The sequence below is a fragment of the Microchirus variegatus genome (assembly GCF_963457635.1).
Source record: "Microchirus variegatus genome assembly, chromosome: 4".
Taxonomy (NCBI): domain Eukaryota; kingdom Metazoa; phylum Chordata; class Actinopteri; order Pleuronectiformes; family Soleidae; genus Microchirus; species Microchirus variegatus.
In genome coordinates this window covers 11,409,306-11,431,981 of record NC_139805.1, presented here as the reverse complement: position 1 = coordinate 11,431,981, position 22,676 = coordinate 11,409,306, and the positions used below count along the sequence as shown (strand labels likewise).

At 41.0% G+C, this 22,676-nt stretch overlaps 2 protein-coding genes across 2 annotated transcripts in view; one reads left to right on the top strand and one right to left on the bottom strand.

Moving 5' to 3' along the window:
* Positions 1-10,129, top strand: part of nr5a2 (nuclear receptor subfamily 5, group A, member 2) — a gene marked incomplete at its 3' end in the record, with an annotated part of 58,332 nt that extends 48,203 nt beyond the window's left edge. Inside the window, exon 7 of the mRNA XM_083888639.1 lies at positions 9,882-10,129. Coding sequence (XP_083744765.1) covers positions 9,882-10,129 — 248 coding nt within the window. The remainder of the gene's footprint in view (positions 1-9,881) is intronic.
* A 3,701-nt stretch (positions 10,130-13,830) lies between these two features.
* Positions 13,831-22,676, bottom strand: part of LOC310925778 (adhesion G protein-coupled receptor D2) — a gene marked incomplete at both ends in the record, with an annotated part of 81,460 nt that continues 72,614 nt past the window's right edge. Inside the window, one exon of the mRNA XM_083887795.1 lies at positions 13,831-13,968. Within this exon, the coding sequence (XP_083743921.1) occupies positions 13,831-13,968 (138 nt within the window). The remainder of the gene's footprint in view (positions 13,969-22,676) is intronic.

Sequence of the window (22,676 nt, the reverse complement as noted above, 5' to 3'; positions counted from 1 at the left end):
TCAGATGGACCCCCCGGCTTTACAAACCAGCCCTGTCAATTATTCCTGAAGTTGTAAAGTTCATCCCTTTAATCTATGTTGCAGTAGACTCTACAGTATTTGTGCTCGGGCCGTGATTTGCACAGCAGAGGCAAAACTTTTATGACACTTTTACACATTTATGTCACGGCTATAGCTCATGATGTGTCATTAGTGTTAATCATTGGACAACACGAGCTGTATTGTCCAATGATTGTCCGACGATGTCAAACACGTATAGGTGTGGAATAACCTCGCGGCTATCTGACTGACTTTTTACCTTCGCAAGCATGATTGCCGGTATGAAAACTGATGGATCAGAGTAGGACCAAAAGAATAATCCTCTTAATTCCTTTTTTTTTTATTGCCCTGATATCACAAAATCGAGCTCAGTGGCATGTGGATTGTCAGCCATTGTGTTGCTGTGCTTTAACTGCGGTGGTGGTAAGCTACTGTATATGGTGGTCAGGTGGCTGCTATAAGATATACACCCTATGAGCTTCTCTGTGTGTGTGTGTGTGTGTGCGTGCGTGCATGCGTGTGTTTTGGACAATGTGGTTACAAGATACTTCTGGCAGGGCGAGTGAACAGTGGAGCTTAAAGGTGACGTGTGTGCGTGCTGTGGCGTGTGTGCGCGTAACCAGAGACAGTGATTAAATGTTTCAAAGCACAGATGATCCAACAGGTGCTCTGGATCGCTCTCTCGTGTTCTTCCACCCTCTCTCTCTCTCTCTCTCCCTGTCTGTTCCTCTCTGTGCATTGAGCCCCCTCCTGCCCTGTGACCCCCACACTCCCACTCCTGATTCAGCACAGCTCCTTTCTTGTCTCTTCATTCTTGTCCTAGAGGATATTTTAAGAGACAATGCCCTTTGAGTCCACTGTCTTACACACACACACACACACACACACACACACACACACGAGTTCACACAGCAAAGCTATTCCATGTGCTGCATTTAACAAAACCATCATAGTGTAATGGAAACCTTTAGAGCTACAGGCACATGTTAGGGTTAGAGAGCCAGCAAATGTTGAGACACAGGAGGGCATTAATCAAACAGCTTTCTCTTTACACACACACAAAGTGTACTATAGATATCCATAGCATTACACAGTAGGCCGTGTAAATTATTGAACATAGCAGCCTTCAAATAATGCATTCAAGTTTATTTATAACAAACAAACAAGGTAAGGGTAGTTTTCTAGAGGATTTCTAGAAAGTATATTATCCTGAAAATCTTCACACGGTTTTTTTCTGTATTGTGCTTTTATTTGGAGAAAGTGGACATATCCAGTAAAACCCGCGGTTCCCCAAATCATGCCCAGGTTGTGAGAAGTTGTGTGCAAACATGTCATCTTTCATTAGCCCTGAGGGGGGAGGAGAGAACTGCCACTGCTGTCCAATACTTTGGAATAAATTAAACCCCAATTTACACTTAAGATGGCTCCACTTGTCACATGACTTAGAAGTTAAAAGAACATGTGGAAAAGACGCAGCAGCAGCAGCAGCAGCACACGCTCTTTAGTCAGCACTCTACCTGCTGGCTCCAATCATCAAATGAGAATGAGCCAAAGGAAGAGATGTAAGAAGAGAGAGTGCAGGGGAGAGAAAGAACTACGAGAGAGAGGGGGGGAAATGACGCTATGGATTAACTGTCTTTCATGCTGAAAATATACATCCCCAGGCTCTTGGCACTGAATTATTAATTCAAATTTGTCAGAGAAAGAATGAGAGAAATCTATTGACGGGGAGACGGGCCCTTTAATGGTCTCATTAAAGGGGAGGCTTCCCACACCCGGCATCTTCTGTACTGCTGCAGGAGTTTTCAGGCCAGTGGAGGGTTGGAGGGGTGTGCTTGACCCCCCAATGATTTTCTGTCACTTTATCATAAACAAGAAAGGTTGACATGCCCCTTCATTCCCCGTGCCCTCCCTCCACCACCAAACAAACCCCGTGTGTAATTAGCCAAGGGGTTCAAAAGTGCACTGAATGTAAACGAGGTTCACATGCATTCATTGATACAAACGGACAGGAACAACGGCGCGCACACACACACACTTCTGTGTGTTGCACCTGCTTCCACTGTTGCTGACAGGTCCAAAGAAGTGAGGTGGAGAGGAGACTGAAAAATCCCCTCCCAGGTATATTGATTTCTAATTCATCTGAATACTCCCCCCCACCCACACACACACACACACACACACATACACACACAATTCCAGTGCTCCATTGATCATTTCCACAGAGAACACCAAACACAGTGACTTTTCGTCAGGATCGTTGGTCCATTATATTTGCACCTGTCAGTCAGTCAGTCATGTTTTAGCATCATTAGCTGCAAACGGCTACATATCTCGGAGCTGTTTTGGTGAGGGGTTAACTGTCCGTACAATCCGGTCAGCATTAGGAGGGTGAGAGAGCAGGGACCTGCGGGTGCGCCGCATGGTCCGAGGTCGTCTCATTGAAAGGCATTTGGTTCCACCTCCGGGGGGGGGGGGGGGGGCTGAAGTATGGAGCATTACAAAGAGGAGGGGGGAGGACCAGGGGGACCACAGAGGACTAAGCACTAGGTTCATTGTTGATTCAAGTCTCTCAGTATCCCTCTGGCAAATGATTTTCATAACGCTGAGACAATGTGATTTTGTCTCTCCCCAGCAATAGGATTTTTATCCAAGCAACTCCGCAGCTTGTCAGAAATGAAAGGCAGAAAATGGGACAAAAATATTTTGGAGCTACAGGATGTGGAAATAAAAACAGCGAACTATTTACTGAATTACACTGTATTATTTTATCTTACCAACAGTCAAAAAAATAATGCATGATATTCAGTTGTTTGAAAGTAAGGCAGACAGAAATCAGAAAAATACTTTAGAAAAATGACTTTCTTTTTTTTTTTTTTACTTTTCTCAATATCTCTGGGCGCAAGCAACTCCAACATCCTGTGTTCAAAAACAGCAACAATCCATTCTCTTCTATCTAAGAAAGTCTGAACTGTCCCTTTAACACTTATTGCCATTGATATAATCCCACACGACTGTGCCCATCTGTTGAAGTCCTAAGTCCAAAATAACACAGCTACAATTGTAAATTTGCTCTCCACTTCACCTCAGGACAAACCCCCAGCCCCTTCCAGCCCAGCATAGGCAATGAGGAGTGCTCGTCTCCTCCGGCTCAGAGCGCATTTTCTCTTGTTTATTTTATCAGACCTAAGGCACTTTTCCCTCCCTCTCAATATCTCTTTACCTCTCTCTAAAGCACCGTCAAGCCCGCCGACCCCACTGACCCGTCCTTGGGCGACAGAACTGAACCAGCCGCTACCTGTTTAGCTTAACAACAATAGCAACGTTGTCGGCCGAGGCTTGGATTTGACTTAATATATCCCCAACTGGACCGTGGCTGCTTAATTTACTCTCATAGCTGCACAGCGCTTGGCCTCCTGAGCGGCTGAGAGAGGGTTTGATGAGTCGGCAGACAAATTGAGCCTTCATGCTTTGTTCATTTCTTTTATGACAATAGCTCATCCCCGTTGGTGGCCTGTTTTCAGGAAACGTGAGACAGTTACTGTGATACATTGTTAGCAATGAGGATATATGGCCTCTGGACATTAGGCTCTGTGTTCGCTGGAGGGCATGTAACTATAGTATGTTACACTATGCTGGTGAAATAAAGGGTCACGTTGCAAGATTACGGGTCATTGTGTTATTAATCAAAAGTTAAACGAGGACTGTATCTTACTGAATTAAGCTAGATGGAATTGTAAAACTGACTGATAAGAATGATTAAGAATACAATTGAATAAGTCATTGTTGTTGAACAACAAAAAGGACTGACAAATTCTGGATAAGGTGTTTAACCCTAACCTCCCCTTTCTTATCCATAGCCTTAGGACATTATAGTAAGAAGCTCCAACCCAAGTTCTCGTTAGCTGTCTGAACAACATCTGACACCTCTACCCCCCAAACATTTTCCCATGTCAGATTACAGCATCCACCATTTTCTGACATGGCAACCCATTATACCAAGAGTTGCCAGCACCCTTTTAAATGAACGCCTTTTAAAGTGGTGAGACAACACATAGGGCCATATGTTGGAGAATGTTTCTGATTGGCTCTTCTTTTATTCTGTGATGGGATCATAATGATGCGTTTTTTATCCAGTTAACCTTTGGCGTATCAAGTCTCAAAGAGCCCCCATTAAATGTTAAAAAGCACACAACCCCTGTTATTGTAACGCGCCTTTAACACTGAGGCATCGTTTTAGAAAGAGGGAATTCCCCAAATGGGATTTGGGAGCAAAACCAGGAAGCCAAGTGCTCCAGGGAGTGGGGGGGGGGGGTGGAAAAAAGGACTGTTACTCTAATGGGGAAGCAGGACCTCCTGTTGAGGGCGAAATAAATAAATAACTAAGAAATACACACTTCCACGTGAAATGCTGTCAGTGGAGCATTTTTATGGGAGCTCAGGTGACGCTGCAGTAGGTGTGTATTTGTGTGCATCATGGATTTATGGTGGGAGAGTAAAATAAGCAAAAGGACCAACAAAAATCAGCGTGTTGTTGCTTTTTCCGCCATCACGAAGGTCCGGGTTACATGTTATGAAAGTGCATGATAACTCCGATAACAGTCTTCATAAATGATAGTATTAACCAGCCGGCCATTGCCCCTTGCCCCATGAACATTATTTGCTTTGACTACCTTTGCAATCCTGTTTTTAAACACCACACACACACACACACACACACAAACACACATTATCCTATTGAACACGTAGCTCTATGGGTTTTTTGTTTTGTTTTTGGCAGAGAATAGGTCCTCAGTCCTCAGAATCAAAGGTTATTGAGTTCTCCTCTGTCAACACTCAGGTCACTGGTTGAAGCCAAGCTGCAGGGCAGATTATTAATGAGTAAAATAGCATGGATGTTGTTGACTTGATAACAATCCAGTAGGGTGCAATAAAGAGGACTCGGCTTGGATGCAGGCTCGACTGCTGGAGCTTTGAAGCACCGCTGCTGTAGTAAAAGGTGCTTCAGTTTTGATAGGCTCATATAAACGCCCATGAAAGTCCCTATTGGAAGAGGCACACCGGTGATTCCCCGCCTACACAGGAAGTGACCAGTTTGTTTTTCACTCACCTTTAATTGGCCGAGTTTACTGACAGCACTTGACTCAATAACCGTTTATGACCCGGGAGTTTTATGTGTTGTTTTTGGACCCAGCAGGAAACACATGAAGTTCAGAAGACTGAGTGAACTGGCAGCATGTGACTGAGGGGTTTATTGATTGTGGCACAAAAACTGTAATGGTGGGGAGAACATACTGTTATTTTGCCATGTCTATTAGTTTTAGTCCTGTCTCTTATTAAGAAGACATGACTGGAAACTGGTGGTAGTTTTATGTGGAAATAGCATGACTGTATGGGACACATAGAGGGCACAAGGTAGGGAGTAATTACCAGAAAATACAAAGATCTTTCTTTTCCATTTTGTTTGAAAAGACAACACAAAGAGTAGAGGACATTTCCTATGAGGACATCTTCAACTTCAACTTTGTGCACTCAGAGAAGGATGCGCTTAACAAATACATTAGCACTTTATTTTGGCTTGAACGTTGAGACACATCTATACCTATAAATGATGAACAAAGCATTAAAGGGTTAAAATTTTACTTAAAAATGTATTGAACTTTCTCTGGCAAAACCATTGACAATAAGGAGAACGGTTTTGTCCAAGAGCTCCGTTTGGATGGTGGGCCGTTTGAGGTTGAATGCATTAACCTGATTTAATTGTCTAGACATATCGAGCAGCAACTCAGATGAAGCCTTCACCATGTATATATTGTGATATAATGGAGAGAGTATCTGTATGAGTGAGTGGCTAAATGTTTGTGTAATGTCCCTGGAGCAGGTGGACTGTGAGGGACAGTCAAAGAATGAGTATAAAAACATGTGCAGACAACCACACGCGTGCACGCACACACACGCGCACGCACACACACACAGCCACTCTGGTCAGATTCATGTTTTTTCGTAGAAATCCACTACGGTCTGCATGATGTAAATGTTGGCAGACCCTATGTGGACGTACCCAAACATGTTGTGGCCTTGTGGTGCCGCACACACCGACAGCACCGACCGTAACACAACACTTTCTTGTGTTCATAGTCAATAGTGCATTCTGTTTTTTTGCCAAAGTGGTACGACAATGAAGAAAGCGATAACTACGGACACTTGCTACAGAGCGAGGTTATGCGAGGACATTCGCTGCACCTGTACGTCCACTGCTCAAAGAACACAAGGACATAAAAATGTGTCTCTAAGCCCTGGTGAGAATTAGGAATATTAGACGGAGTTCATACGCCTGGCACACTACACTGACACAAACCGCGTCCATGTAACGCACAAGTGGAAATGACTGCCAACTCTCTACAGACACAGAACGTTGATAGTATAGACGGGCAATATTTCTAACACACCTTCTCTCATAGCACAGGGCAGGTTTAGTCTAATTAAAAGGCACAGCGGTGATTTCAGGGGTTCTGTGAAAGAGAAACTGAATTTGTGAGTGCGTGAGTGTGTGTGTGTGGCTCCAGCACGATCGCCCGTCAAATGAAACAATGTAGTCTGTGGGACCTCGGGGTTTCCATTTGAGTAGTCGGACTCGGCGCTGCAACAAACTATGGCTGTTTTATGTGGGAAAAAAAGTTGATAATTAGTCCCACAGTGACTGAACGATGAGCTGTATGTAGGGGGGTGGGGAGGGGGAGATGTAGCCAGTGAAGGAACAGGAGAGAGCTCTTAGCACACTTAATACTCCGACCTGACACTATCTATGAATCATTAATCAATTGTTTATTTTTGTGGGATTTATTTTTTCTTCCATTAACTCTTTTCTTCCCCTCACAACCTGTCCCAGCCTTTGAATAATCCGTAAATAATTTATTCGCCAAATAGTTAAGAAAAAATATCCTTTTTCAGGTTCTTCATGTCCACCAGATTTCAAGCTTTTGCCATTTTTGTTTATATTCTGTCTTTCTTTTTATGGAAACCCTGATTCATTATAGTTTCAAACGATTAGCAACTAATAATTAGCAATTAAAATGCTGTCTTTCTGCCTCACATTCCCCCACTTAGCTCGACGGAGACATTGGTCAATAATTCTCTGTAGTTTGCCCATTATAGACAAACATACCCCCTCTATCTAATTCCCGTACACACATACAAATCTCCCTGAGAAACCATGGCAACACCTGAAGTTTAGATGAGGTCTCTGCTCACCTTGTCGTGTTTCTCCAAATTCACAGTAATCAAACTCAAAGCAGACGCTCTCACATCACTGACCAGATAATTACACGGGATTTAATGTTTGCAACAGACAGTGTGAACACTGCAGAAAACGGTTATATTACAGAGAAATAAAAATAAAATAAAAAAAAAACTTAATGCATAAGTAGTCAATTTGCAGAACTTCAACCCTGTCAGGACTTTGCTATTCCTCCAGCAAACAGAATGCAATGAATGTACGCATAATGTTCAGGATTTTGCCCTGTAAATGATACGCAATATTCAATTCACTGTTGTTAGACTTTATGGCTGTCAAAAAGTGATTATACTCACTACTCACTATACAACATTAGAATTCTAAGAAAAGTCAGTGTGTAGATACCATTGAAGTAACACGTAACATATGAGTAACTTTTACTCTCTTCTCTTTTAATGTGATTAGATTTACATGTTGTGTGACTCATCAATATCAGAGCAAGAGCTGGTCTGAGCCACGATCCTTTCTTAAAGTAATTTAATAAAAACATAAAATATTGTATAGATTTGGAGAGGGTTTTTTTGGAAATAATAAATAAAAAAATAAGTCATCTTACAAAGAATCTGACTGAGCATGAAATATTAACTTTTCACCAATTTGAAATACAATTAAATTCGGTATAAAGGTTTATTCTCTCTATGAATCATCCATTATTCAGTAGATAAGAGAGGGCTCTGATGCAGGACTTTGTTGAAAAATGTCAAATTAAATTTATATAAGAAATATTACAGGTGCAATAGAGGGACATGCACTCGGAGAAATAATCTCCCACAATTTTCAATACATTTCTGGGCAAATCAAAAACTTTTCTCGCCGTGTCTTTTGTTAGGTTACAGTTGTTTCATGTGCAGATGAAAAATAATTATTTTTTTCCCTCGCTGACCTGCGTAGGATGTCGGTGTGCTTAAGCCTACAGCCCACGCTCTGCCGGATTAGCTTATGTAAGGGTGTTTTAATGATTCTCTGTGGGGTTGCTGGTGTGAAAGCTGGCTCAGGAGTCTGATAGGGGGTCAGACAGATGAGTGGCAGCAGGAAAAAGCATGTCATGTTTGCTCGGAGCCTCTTTTGTTCCAGGCCACACCCCATCACCCTTTTCCTGCCCTCTTCTTGGCCTTATTTAGCCCCCGCCATGTCACCCAGGGGTCAGGGTGAGCATGCACACGCCACAAGCCAATTCACACATGCAGAGGCCACACAAGCATCTGCACAGATACACACACACACACACACACATGCAAACAGATTGTAATAGCATGGTAGAGTGCATCATAGATGGAAGTGCCTTGAAGGACCTGCTTCTCATTCTCTAGACCTCATTAGCTGCTGATTTATCTCCCTCTCCTGCCTCCTTATGCTCTGGGTGGGTGGATGTGGTGTCTATCTGTGTGTGTGTGTGTGTATGTGTGTGTGCGCACCAATGTGCAAAAGAAATTAATATTGTGTGTATTACCATGAATTAGTGTCTGTGTGTGTCTGTGTGCGTGTCAGAACAAGACACCGGGACTTCGTTCCACATTAGTCCACAGTGAGCACACTCGACCTGGGGTCAGAAAATTAATAAAAGATCACACTCACTTCTCAGTTACGCACACATACACAAACACACACACACACGCTTCATAATCATGACAAGCTCTGGCTCACCATTATCCATTTAGCAATTTTTTTGTCTTGTCTTGCAATAATCTGCTCAAACCCCAAGTGATCTTATTATTGCCAAGGAAAAGTGCTTATGGCTGCACAGAAAGGTTAGATTTTTTGGAAACATGGAAATGCTTCTTTGTAAGAAATTATAAGCCAAAAGATTTCCCACCTAACTGAATTCAAAATGTGAGTTTTGATTGTTTTCAATGAGATTTATGCATTTAAAATACAGTAAATATCTAAAGCCTTTCTGTAATATGCAACAGTAACTGTCGGTTTTGTAATGATAATGACTTTGAAGGCGTTAGGTTAAGGAGCAGCTGTGACGCTAATACGACTCTAACTCTGCCCTACATTATTCATAGACTCCTGGGGAATGTGTGTCTCTTGAGGAGAACCCTTTATTTTTGCCTTTACCTGATTCCTACTACATCACAGTCTCAAGAGACGAGTCAGTGCAGGCAGAAAGAGGGGGGATATTTCATCATGTGGCATTTTAAAATCCTCTTATAAGGTAAAAAAATAAATAAAAAATGAGACATCCCAAGTATCCAACTTGTAACACAACTTGTAACACTGTCCCTGGATAAATGAGGATATTATGTTCTCTAATCTTAACATGTCTGAATAATAAACCTTCGATCTGTGTCCATATTTTAAGAACCTATCTTTGAAGCTTGGACATGAAAAAAAAACAGATAATGATAAATAACCCTTCATAAGAATAACCAACAAAAACAGAACCACAGATTTCGCTGTTTTGTGGAAACTATGGGTTTCTACTTCAACTTTTAAGACAGGCCTGTCCTGCCTTCATACTCCCCCCCCCCCCCCCCCCCTCCATATTCCCCACGGTTTGTTGAAATTCCAACCTGTCTGACCTTTTTCTTGTTTCCTCTTGTAGATGTGAAGAACTTGGAGAACTTCCACCTCGTAGAAAGTGTCCAGGAGCAGGTCAACGCAGCGCTGCTGGACTACGTCATGTGCAACTACCCACAGCAAACAGACAAGTTCGGTCAGCTGCTCCTCCGGCTACCAGAGATCCGAGCCATCAGCCTGCAGGCTGAAGAATACCTTTACTACAAACACCTGAACGGCGACGTGCCCTGCAACAACCTGCTCATTGAAATGCTCCACGCCAAGAGAGCTTAGGAGAGGACTGCGCTACCCATAATGCAGCTGTGCCGCAAACTCGAAATAACGGACCTACAGCTCAGACTTGAACGGGTGACGACCTGAAGGATGGAAAGCAGAGTATGTTAGAAACTCTTTGTTTATACTGAGCTCACGACGATGTCAAAGTTACAACTTTAAGTACAGATCTGGACAAGCACACATGAAAAACAACATATGGATCCCTTTATTCTCAAAAAAGAAAACAAAACTGTCTGAAAGAAGAGCCACTGCTCAAACCTACAGAAAAAGACAATGTTGATAAGAAGAAGAAGAACACTTGAAACAAATACTGCATTTGCATTTACACCACGAGATGGCATCTCATCGTCTGCACAAGCACAGACTACCAAGACTGGCAGGCTGCAACTGCAAGAACTTACAACCCATGAGTATTTTAGCAATGGTGACTCAGTGAGAGGCTTTTTGTGCTGAGAAAGGAAGATGATTAACACCATACATCCGTCACACACACACACACACACACTCACACACACACACAGCTGTGACCAGAGCAGTGGCTGATTCTGGTCACTAACCCTCCAGGGTGCTCTCTCTCCCTCTCTCACCTCAACCAGCTTTTAGCTGTCGTTGGTACTGTAAAGACAAACTGGGGGAAACAAACTGAGACTCTTACCTACTACCATGGTTGTTGTTGTTTTTTTTGTTGTTGTTTTGCCACGGCAGCTTGACCTGACTGAAAAAGGGAGAACTGATGGTTTAAAAAAAAAAAAAAAAAAAAAAAAAAAAAGGTCTGAAAACTGAACATTGTTTAATGAACAAAATGATAAATGAAAAAAATACAATGTTTTTTTTCCCTCTTGTAATGGAAGTCATTTGCTAGTCATGGTCACTTTGTGGTTCCCCTTTCTTATTCACCTCCCAAGTCATCTTAAACTATGTACCTCAGAAAGACCAGTGTTAAATAAATTCAGTTCATAATGTCAGCTGTAACAATTGTATTTATAAACCATTTTCCCACACACACACACAAAAAAAAAACTTTTCAGCATTTCATTAAAACTGGAACAAAACAAAAAAGTGTGATTCTGGAGACGGACAAGGATTGACCCAGCCTTTGTCCGGAAAGACCAAAGCCTGCTGCCGAACAGTGGAAGGAAATTACAATTACCTTAATAATCAGTATTATAAAAGAAAAAGAAAAAAAAAGATTTGTGATGTCACAGTTATGTGAGTCTTGCCTTATTTCATTACCATGCTAGCTAACTGTGCAGATGTGAATGAAAAATATGTACAAATATATATATATAAAGTAATAATGTTGTAAAAAATTTAAAAAAGAATAATTGAACAGGTGTTTACATTCATGTGGTAATATGGGAGAGAACTGTGATGAAGCATAAATTGCAAAGCAATGATTTCCTAAAAAAAAATGAAATCAACTAAATGAAAAAAAAATCCCTCTGGTTTGCTTTTTTGATGTGTGTACAGTGTTTTACTTTTATTATTATTATTATTATTATTTGTTTTGAGCAGTACTTAAATTATGTCGTGAGACACTAAAATCAAAAAGGAATCACTTAATCACAATTTCTATCTGTGTCTGTAGGCATCCAAACATCTGTTTCTTAAACGTTGCTGTGTAAGGGTTTTCATTTCACATTCAGCGTTTCGTAGCTTTCTTTTTTTAAGCAGTGCTTTTATTTTGATGTACTGTATGTCACTGGTTATGCTTATAAATGAAAGATAATTTATTGCGCCTCTGGGTTCCCATCTACGTGTTACATAACGTGAGCTGTCTGCGCCAGAATAAATTTGTTTACTGTAGCATGTTCTTTGTTTTGTTTCCACAAGTAGTTCTGAGATGCAGGTCGGGAGCAAAAATAATGAGCTTTCAAAAAAAATGGGGAAGGGAAAAAAAAGAGGAAAATAATAATAATAATAATCGCCAAATTTTATTTGTCATTTAACTGTTTAAGCAAGTCTGTACATTGTGCCACATCAGTTTTTACTTCTTGAACTTTGAACGGCATCAGTGTCCCATCCGATTTGCTCTTATACCAAAGACTGCATCTTTCCCTTGTGAGCTGTGACCTCGAATATTGTGGCCAAAATGAACAAAACTGGATTTTTTTGTTTGTTTGTTTGGTTTAAATTCTTTAAAAAAAAGAAACTGGCAGCCTAAATAACCCTCACATGGAGTTTTTCCACATGTATAATAGTTGTTACTGTTTTTTTTCTCCTCAAAATGCCCCCCCGACACTTGCCTCCCACAACGACCTGTGGTGTTTATTGTTTACCTTTGTTTTTTGTACAGAAGATCTTAATCCCAAATGTCAACTGATTCTGATCCTGCACTTCACTATCTGAAGCCCTCATGAACATCAGACAATCTGTCACCAGCCTCTACAGTGTGTACAGTGTGTTAACTTTGCAACATCAATCCATTGTTAACTAATGAAAAGAAAAGAAAAAAAACATGGTGGCCCCCACAGATCTGATTATTTTATCTTCAATTTCTGCCAAACTGAAAACAATTTCACCTAAATGTTACACACTGGACCTTTAAAGCAGAACATGTATACTGTAGTCATTGAAAAAGTCCTTATTTTTATCGCATGTTTGTTACAACAACAACTCTCTCCAGGCCTGCTCCACCACAAAGACGGGTTTGTTCGGAGGTAATCTTGAGTAAAGCTCGCAGAAAGAGTCGGCAGTTGTACGTTTGGTCGACAACACAGTCTATCAACAGTTAAAGAGTAGTTGTCGAGGCAGACTGTGTGTGCGGGATAAACGCTTTAACAAGGACTCATGTGATGCTCATGTACTTTTGTCAGCACACAGACACATCAGTATTTCCCCTCTTGCTCGTCACTGCTGACATTCTGATTGCCCCATCACGTCACCCTACCCTGGTCCTGAGATTGTCACTCTGAGGCGAAAGTGAAATTTTCCTCATATTTCAATAAATAATTGCTTTGCTTATAAAACCAGATTCTCGCCTCCTACGCACTCTAAAACTAAATCAGTTTGTTTCCTTTTTGTTTTTTTTTGGTGGGGAAACAATTGCTTCACAAACATACCTTCATCATGTGCAAATGTAAATATGACGGTGTTATAAATGTCAGAAAAGGGGTGGGTTTAATTGTGGATATATTGTGTTTTCCTTCATGCAAATCCAATCAAAAACTATAAATCAGTTATACGTATATGTTCTTCCTTTTCTGCAATTATCTTTCTGGTCCTATTTTTACATGACAGTAGAGGAACAGAAATGGGGGGGAAGAGAAAGAGTGGACGACATGCCACAAAAGCTCTTGCTTGAATCAAACCAGGGACATCATAGTCACATGATATTTATCTGATACAGTAATAGGTTCTTTACACAGCATGTAACACATTGCTACCATCACACAAAAGCACATGTATAGCAAGCAAACTAATGAAAGGCAGTGCTCAGATGTAAAACTTACAAAACCTAGTTTCAGTTTACAATCATTTTATATAATATATATACACTATATATGTGTAGATTCCATTATTCTAGTGTTGAGATTGATAAAAAAAAAATCATAGTATAAGGGGAAACAGACAACAAATATGCCCGTGCCTTGACAGGAAATTGAAAGTTAAAGGGAAAATGAGGGTATTAAAAAAAAATAAAAATAAATGTAAAAAAAAATCACTATGAAATGACTATTACCATCACACCAACAAGGTCAGTCAATGTAGACAAGACCGTAGCTTTTCTGAGGTGAAGGGCTGCGAGGGAAACAGGAAGTAGTGAACTCCAGCTCCATGGGAACATGAAGACTACAACCGGCTGGCAAGGCATCCACTTCAGAGGGAGGAGGATCCTGGATAGGAGAAGGAGGTGGGTGAGTGAGGAACTAAGTTAAGTGGCAAGACATTTTCAGGAAAACAATATTCGGCCATCCATCCATTCTCTACTACTTTCTCCTCTACATGAGAGGTGCAGGGAGACAGGAGGCGATCCTAGCTGTCATAGGAGCGAACGGTGGTGGGGGTGGTTACACCCTGGACAGGTCACCTGTGGGCAACTTGGAGTGTCCAAGTGACCTCTGCATGTTTCTGGACAGTGCGAGGAAACCGGAGTACCCAGAGAAAGAAAACAAGCACACACAGGGGGAACATGCATACTCCACACAGGAAGTCTCCCTGCCGAAACCGGGATCTGAACCAGTGCAGTTCTTGCTGTGAGGTAAACATCATTTATTTACACTGTAAATAGGATGAGGTTAGAAATGCAGTGGGATGTCAGGGAGAGGACAGGGAGATAATTCCCTCTTCATATGGGGGATTATCGAAACATAGTTTCCCATTATAATTTCCTTGCTTTACAATTCCATTTACAAGATTTGCATACATTTCATTGTTGAATCTTCATCAAAAATGAAGCATCATGTTTTTAATCAAACCACTCAGTAACTGGCTGATTTAGTCTGAAAAACAGCTGATGGAACATTGGACTGATTCAACTAGAAAAAAAAACACTGGAGCTGATAAAGAAAAAAAAGATGCCTCCATGACTTAATAACGCACACACCTCTGCTATTACACTGTAATTTTCGATGTTAGATTAGTGAATGATCTTGAGTCCTTTATTTGCTTCTTTTTTCTTTAAGAAATGGTACCAGTTTGTACAATTTTAAAATCATTCTTTTTAAAATCTTACTGTACATCAGACATGACATGAAACCAGTGTGTTCAGATGTCAAACTAAAGCACCTCTGCCTTTTCCCTTTTATTTGATGCACCCCGTAACTCCCTCTAATCCAGGGTCAGCCCTTCCCTTTCTCAGGGTTCCCACTCTTCCAGAGTATAAATCCAGACATTATTTTCCAGGACTTTTCCAGGACATTTATAGTGATGATCATCCTAGCATGACTGACAGGGATCATTTCATACATATAGGTATCTTAAAGTGCAATTCTGGTCTTTAAGGCATGCTGTGCCTTGCCCTGCTCTCTCTCTCTATATATATTTTTCATCAGAAAAATAATTACAGGAAACTGTGCAGCAAAAATACAGACAATTGATTTGATATTCCAAGATGTACAACAGTATATATAACTTTTACACACTGGCACAAAGAAAGTCCATCAATATAATCCAAATCCAATGCATTTTTAGTAACTCTTGTGCATAGAAATCTAATTTCAGGTCAACCCAGCCTTTCGGTTTTTTTTTAATCATTCGACTGCCGATAATGTTAGCGGTGCTCTCGTGCTGGATTAAGAATGCAGGTCACAGCCAGGCAAGCGGCCAGCTCCATCCCCAGCGCACAGCGTACAATCCTCACTTGCAGCTTGGCTTGCAGTGCCTGGCCTCCTGTCTGTAAATGTGTTAAACCTACTTTCACTTGCCGTGAATTTGTATAAATAATGTATATACATTTATCCGCAGACTCTAACAAGTGCAGCCTCAGGTGAAAATACTCATAAATGCATGCTATGTGCATCCCCGAAGGTGGACATCAACTCCAAACCGACCGGCTCAAACGATAACCACACAGAGAGCAAGAAAAAAAGAAAGGAAAACAAATGAATAACTTGCCAAAAGCACCATAAGCACACACCCACAGTTTTTTTTTCTTCACACACACACACACACGCAGTGCTGTCAGTTTCTAAACAAGTTTTCCTTTCCGTCACAGAAACTGCCCCAAGTTGTGTCTGCCATTGTTGAAGCTTTTAAACTCTGGAACCACATCACTCGTGTTTACTGAGATGTGTTTGTTCGTTTCCCTGCATTGTCAAAGCACAGTCGAAAGAAGAAGAAAAGACTGGGGGCATCCGGAAAAAAAAAAAGGAAAAAAAAAAGGCATTTGGAAGTGTTCCAAGATTGCAAGAGAAGATGCAGCTGAGTGCTGGAATCAGCCTGTTTGCTATTCAGTCAGGTTTCAGGCAGGCCTGCAGGCCCAAGGGGCCTGAGAAAAGCACAGCCAGCCCAAACAAAATAAAATAAAACACCCACCTTGCACCACATGGCGGCAAAACCATGAAAGACTGTGGTGAATTAGTCTTTTAGTGTTCTATCACATCACATTCTAACATCTGAAAACACACTTGAATGTCTAAGTGGAGCAAATAAATTCATCATATCTATAATTTAAAAGTTCCACCAACTGGATTTACCTCCACTGCCATTTTATTATTTTTTTGCCTTAGAAATCATTATATCACATTGATGAATTGATGATCTGCTTTAATGTTACGACTGGCCGAGGCAACAAGGAGGTGAAAGAAGGAGCGGCGCAACTCTTCAGAGAGACAATTAGCCAACTTTCTAATCACTTACACCAAACAGCAACTGGGCTGTTGGGGGCGCCTGATGGACAAAGTTTAAAAATGTAACGATCAAATTAATCGGCACACTCTTGATTGTTATGCAAAAGCATCACTGTGCCATGCAAAACAAATATGCTAAGGTTTGTAGATGGAATGGTTCGAAGGCCGCTGCTGTTTCATTTCAAAACATGCATTATACATCATTGTGCATAAAGAGGAAGCCTACAGCATTATGATGTTTTTTTCCACGATGATTATCTTTTATTAGTCATTAAAAGAGAGCGAGAAAGAGAGAAAAAATACAACTTTTAAGCACCTGAACCTCGCTGCCAGCATTCCATTAATTGCCTGCACAATGGGGAGAGCCTTCGGAGATTTTTCAATTTCAAAAAATGAGGAGCATGCATTCAGTCGTGCTCATGTTATACCGGCACTTAAATCCTACAGAGCTCACATAAAAAAGGACTCAAGGTTGCATCCGATTGAAAGCCTCCAACTACAGCCACTTCAGAAATCCATTTAGCAAGCGGAGGGGGGGTTAGAACATCTAATTCAAACAGTCGCCCTGTTAAAACGGTTGCACCAATGTCTTTTAAAAACACACACGCACTTTCAGGAACACACTTTTTCCCTGTGTTTGCTTGGCTCCATTGTAAGAAAGATGAATCTGGCACACAGAGAGATAGCAAGGCACAAAGAATTAATCTTGCCAGACCTCAGCCAAGTGGCGAGGGTAAATGCTTGGCTTGAGTGCACGTGGAATCTTGACCTTTGCTTTGACAGTGTCACAAAGAGTGCTTTATGGGAGCGACAAAGAAAGAGGTCCATGGCGTCTGTAATAACATGACAACCTGAATGTCATGACACTGTTCATCAGCTACAGAATCATGGGTAAAGAGAATGAAAACATTTGTGCTTCACAGTTTTATAAAAGCAGGAAAATACAAAGAACTTTCAAGGAATTAAGAGGAAGAAGAGGACAAACATTGGTAGCTATATGCACTGATATTCCATTCATGCGGTCTTTTATACATTTAACAATCCACGGACGATTACTTACACATTATTGTGGAACTTTTAAAAAACTGAACATTCACGTATCAATTGTAAGGGCAAGAAACTGCTGCAAATATGGAGAGGTTTAACTCGTCCTGCTTGCCCAACAAACTTAATTAATTCTAGTCACACATCTAAACAGTCTTCTTCATTGTTGAAGTTTTCTGCAAGTCTAAACCTAAAATGCACAATATACTGTAAAAATAAGTAATAATGTGTTCGGAAATACTGCTCAGTAATTGGTCGGACAAATCCCTTGCAATTTCTAGATCATGGAGGTTGAGGTTCATCTGCCCTTTTGATCTGATGACAAGCAATGCCCCAAAGACTGGCAGGTGGATGATGGGCGGGCATGGTGGAGCAACTATAGTGGTCTTGTCCACATTCCTCAGTGAGTAGCTGAGAGAAGTGGGAAAAGAACCAGAGAAAGTCGGAACAGAGTACTAATGCCGATAAATGGCATCCAGGTCTGGGACGCTCCGACTCTTTCTCCTCCCCAGGTAGCCCATTTAGCCAAGCTAGCACCGTTACCACAGAACGTTGCCACTGTTTCTCCCTGTGGGCAGGAGGACCCGGAGCCAAAGGTCTTGCCCTCATCCTTCTATGCATGGCCAAGTAACAGCGGCGAGTCCACTTTGGGGTAACGATGTTCTGCCAAAATGCGGGGGATGGAAGCGACGTTCTCATCTCTGTACATCAGTGGCTCTCTTCCCAGTTCTCCCTTCTCTGGCAGTGGTTGTTAATATTACACTTGCAGTGAAAGGTGCAGGTGGAGCTCACACCAGTGATGAACCGCTCCAGGGTTCACTCGCAAGTAATCCGAGACCACGTCTTTCAAGCGGAACAGTGTTCAGTTGTTTGGTCTGGATCAATGATCTCGGACTACGTTCACACTGGCCCCAAATAAACCATATTGAAGGGGTAAACGCACCAGGGTTTAATTTTTCTACATATTTTTTCAAAGCTGGTATAATGCACACTTAACTGAGTAAGTGGATAACTTCTCACTGATCAGATTCACTCCAAATGACATATTTGTGCAAACTTTATGAATAATACACATTTATATTTATAACACTTTCCAATGTGAGTAAGTGAAAGGATCATAACACTGTGTGTGCGTTTGTGAGTGTGTGTTCATTCGTACTAAAGCTGACAGGCATACAGTAAAATGTATAGCCAGCAGCATGAAATGAGGCAGGGTGGTGGCCTCACATCCCATCACATAAAACCAGAACGTTTTTAATCTGACAGGACCAGTGGCAACCTTGAGCTGTGACCTACTGTCGAGAGCTCAAGAACCAACACAGAACAGGATCATCACCAATCTCTCTCTCTCACACGCACACACACCTGTACTGCTGTAAACATGTACCGTGCACATAATATGTAAAGATCTTTCTGCAGCTATTTACATTGACATGTGTGGAAATAAATTCAAGCAAGTACACTCTGAACAATACCATTTGTGCAAAACACTGACATATGCAGTGCGGAGTTGACAGTCATGCCCAGTGTCAAACAAAGGAAGCGAATGATTTCACTGCTGCTTTCACTAAAGACTGACTGCTTTTCATCACAGTCCTGTGCAATTTCAACCAGATGCCTCAGGATGTGATGTACAGTATGAGTGAACTCGTTTTCGATTGACAGGCCAACTTTTCAGTGAACTTGAGTTTAGTTTTTGTTTACATTTAAACTGTTGTTTGTCTCTTTTACAAGGAAGTGCTGCATTAAATGTTGCAGAAACAGAGCAATACTTTTACAATGCAAATCAAATGCAGCGTGTCCTTGAACGTCACCGACAGCATTCTACACATACAATTAAGACAAAGGATTCAGCCTCATTTTAGCGTAAGCCTGTGTCTCAGCTAATGTACATGCATCAACAGATGGATGTTAAGTGTCTGTGCATGTGTCTCTTCACTTACATCTCCAGGTCTGTTGCTGAGATCAATATCAAAAATCCTTAAGAGGACTAAATCAAGCAGAAAGGAACTTTCCTTTCATCTCCTCCCTCTGTTGATGCCTCATTTTTTTCCCTCTCTGTTTCAGAATGCCACAGAGAATTGCTGGCAGGCCTTCAAATGTGAACAGCTGCTTTCACATTGTCACTGTGATTCAAAATTTGACTGGATTATTTAGTCTGCTCTCCATCTCTTGGAACAGCAACAAGTAACTGTAAGCTACTGAGGACTTAGGAGACCCAGTCGTTTGCCAGAGTCACACTGTAACAGAAGTTCACAGACCTCAACATTGATATCATTAAGTGGGATGAGGGCTCTAGGGAAGATCTGTGGGTAACATGACAGCATCTATATGGTGCTGGAGGTCAGCTTTAGAAGGGTCAGACTTGTAAATGTAACGTCCAGAACATGATAGCCTCATCTGCTACAGCTGAGAAGAATGTTCATTCTGTACTTGCATGAAGGAAACTACTCTCCTTACCAGCAGGCGGTGGTAGTCTGTATCCGTCACTGAAAAGAGAAACTGCAACAATTAAGTGGTAGTAAGTGGCACTTATTCAGTATTTATTTTTCCTTCTTTGTTTATCACATCCACATATGGACTCGTGATAGGACAGCGACTTCATGTCGCAGTTGTACAAAAAGGTCAAACCTAAATCAAGAACTTTCGGAAGAAGGTTGATATATGATCACCTTGTTGCGTGGTCACAACATACTGAATTGATGTTTTACCTATATCACCTAGTACATCAACCATTGTGAGGGCAGGACTTCTGTTCTGACATCATTACAATCCCTGTTCTGAGGCTCAGTCATAAGCGGCAGTGTGTGCTTTATGTTTTGCAACTGTTCGTATTGTTGTATGTATGAACTGCTTGATGACAAGTAAGCATTCCCATTTGGGGATTAATAATGTTTCTGTGTCTACAGACTCCTAAATTGATGAATGAAAAGTCTTCCGATTCCATTGAATGGTGCCAGATCAGAAACTCACCACATCCCTAAGCTACAAAACAGGTGGCATTATGAAGGAATGGTGAAGTGGTTGTCCTTATTTTTTTAAGTCCCTTGAAATGAACCCTTGAAATGAACTAAATGACGTTAACAACAACAACCATTTAGTACTGAGCTGGGTAAAGAGTTGTTGTGTGAGATAAACAAGCAACACAAGGTAATATCTATACTGCATTTTGAAAGTAACAACACAATGAGTGTATCAAGCCATTTTTTTTTAAATTGTTACCTCCAGTGTTTTTTGTATGCCAGGCCAACCCTAAACCTAAGAGACTGCCACCAGTGTTGAGTGACATACTAATGTTAATAACGTAAAATATTATAAATAATAATATAAAATAAGGATGAAAATACATTGGCTGGATTTGCTATTCACTATAGTGGAGCTGCAGGTCAACAAATTCCTCAAGGACAAAGGAAATTGTGAATTGGTAGATATTCTGTGAATTTAACACCACAGTGTTTAGTGGTGATTGTGATTCAGGAAACAGCTAAGCTCACAGCTTGTCGGAAAGTAAAGGTCTCATTTATCTATCCCCTCAGACTTGATAATGCTATAATATGACACATGTACAGTATAAACTCCATATGTCAGCTAAGAAACAAACTGTGGGACAATAATATTATCTATTTAACTAGGATGGCTGTATTGGAAATAAATGTTGGTGGTGAAAAGATACTTTTCTCAGTTGCATTTAGGAAGGTTTAGGCAAGAATTTCCACAACAGTATTGGAATCTACTTTTCTTCTCCTATATATCTGATCACGTGATCGTTGCCACCATCCGACCACTATAAATAAGTATGTGATCGATGCAAACCCCATACAAACAAAAATGTATAATAGATGCCACAGCATTGTTGAATCGACTCCCAGCATCCAATGTGAGATTGACAGTAGGTGAGCAGTTTTCTGGTGTAGCTCATGTTAACTGGCATTTGACAAGTTTTCTCTCTAGGAGTGTACTAGAGTCTAACAGATCGATGAATATCAAGCTCAAAGTCTAATGTGAGGTGAGTGATGTAGGGGTGAGGTGAGCCTGAGTGAAGCCGGAGGCTGAATACCAAAAGCACGGGGCAGTGGATGGATCAATACTAGCTCATCCATTGGACGCACAAGTTTTGGTGGTCGGCAGCAGTGTGACAACTCATCCAGTTCATATTAATATTCATACAAATTATGTGAGACATCATTGACCTTAATTCATACATATATTTGTTTCCCCCTTTTCACGGTAAATTTATTTCCACCATTAAGTAATTATTAAAAATATATATATATATTATTTCTTTTTTTAATAGCTCCTGGACAGATAGAAATCAAGAATTAAATAATTTGGAGAGGTCAGACTCTACTGCACTATTTGGTTTTCAAAAAACCAAGAGACAGCGGTGGTTTGGAACTAGGAGCAAAAGTTTGGTTAATTTGAATCTAGTTTAAGCAAAAATTGTTGTTTCCTCTGAAGCAGAGATGATTAAAACCATCATCTTTGTGTCACCACCCAATATTTGCCTCCGAAATATCAACAAGACACTTTTTGCAGACGTTACAGTGATAATAAACCTGCGCCAGACTGTGAATGTCTTGCTTTATAATATCAAGAAGTTGTATTTAACCAATATTTTCATCTTATCAGGGGGAGGACAGACACACCCAGTGTATCTAAATCAGAAACAGACATTCACAACTGATGAAAACGTCAGTTGGAATTTGTAAAAACTCATAAATAATGGATTCTCCAAGTAGGCAGGGGAGCATCTTCAATGAGCCCAGAGTGCAGAGCATGCTTTCTCATCTCCAAACCGAGAAGCCATTTTAATGACTGTGCCCAGAGACCTGGGGGTCTCTATAACCACCCCACCCACCCCTCGTTTTTTTTCGCCCAACTTAACCAGTTGGAGCCCCCTCGTCAAACCTGTCCATGCTTCCAATCACCACACAAAGAGGGGAACATGAGCTCTTAAATTAAACATTCAAAGCGGCAGTCTCTGCCTATTTTAGGCAAATCAGCAGAAAATGAAACAAACAAGGCACCTCAGGAAGATCCATATGTGTGCAATTGAGACATTTTCGAGGAGAATGTGAGTGCATGGGGGGGTCTCTTAAGTCGTTTGCAGAGCATAAAATGCAAATAATATCAAGGGTATATTTGCTTTCAGAATGACTGCACTAGGTGCTATAGGATCCTGCATCGTCAGGACTGGGGTCAAACCTGGG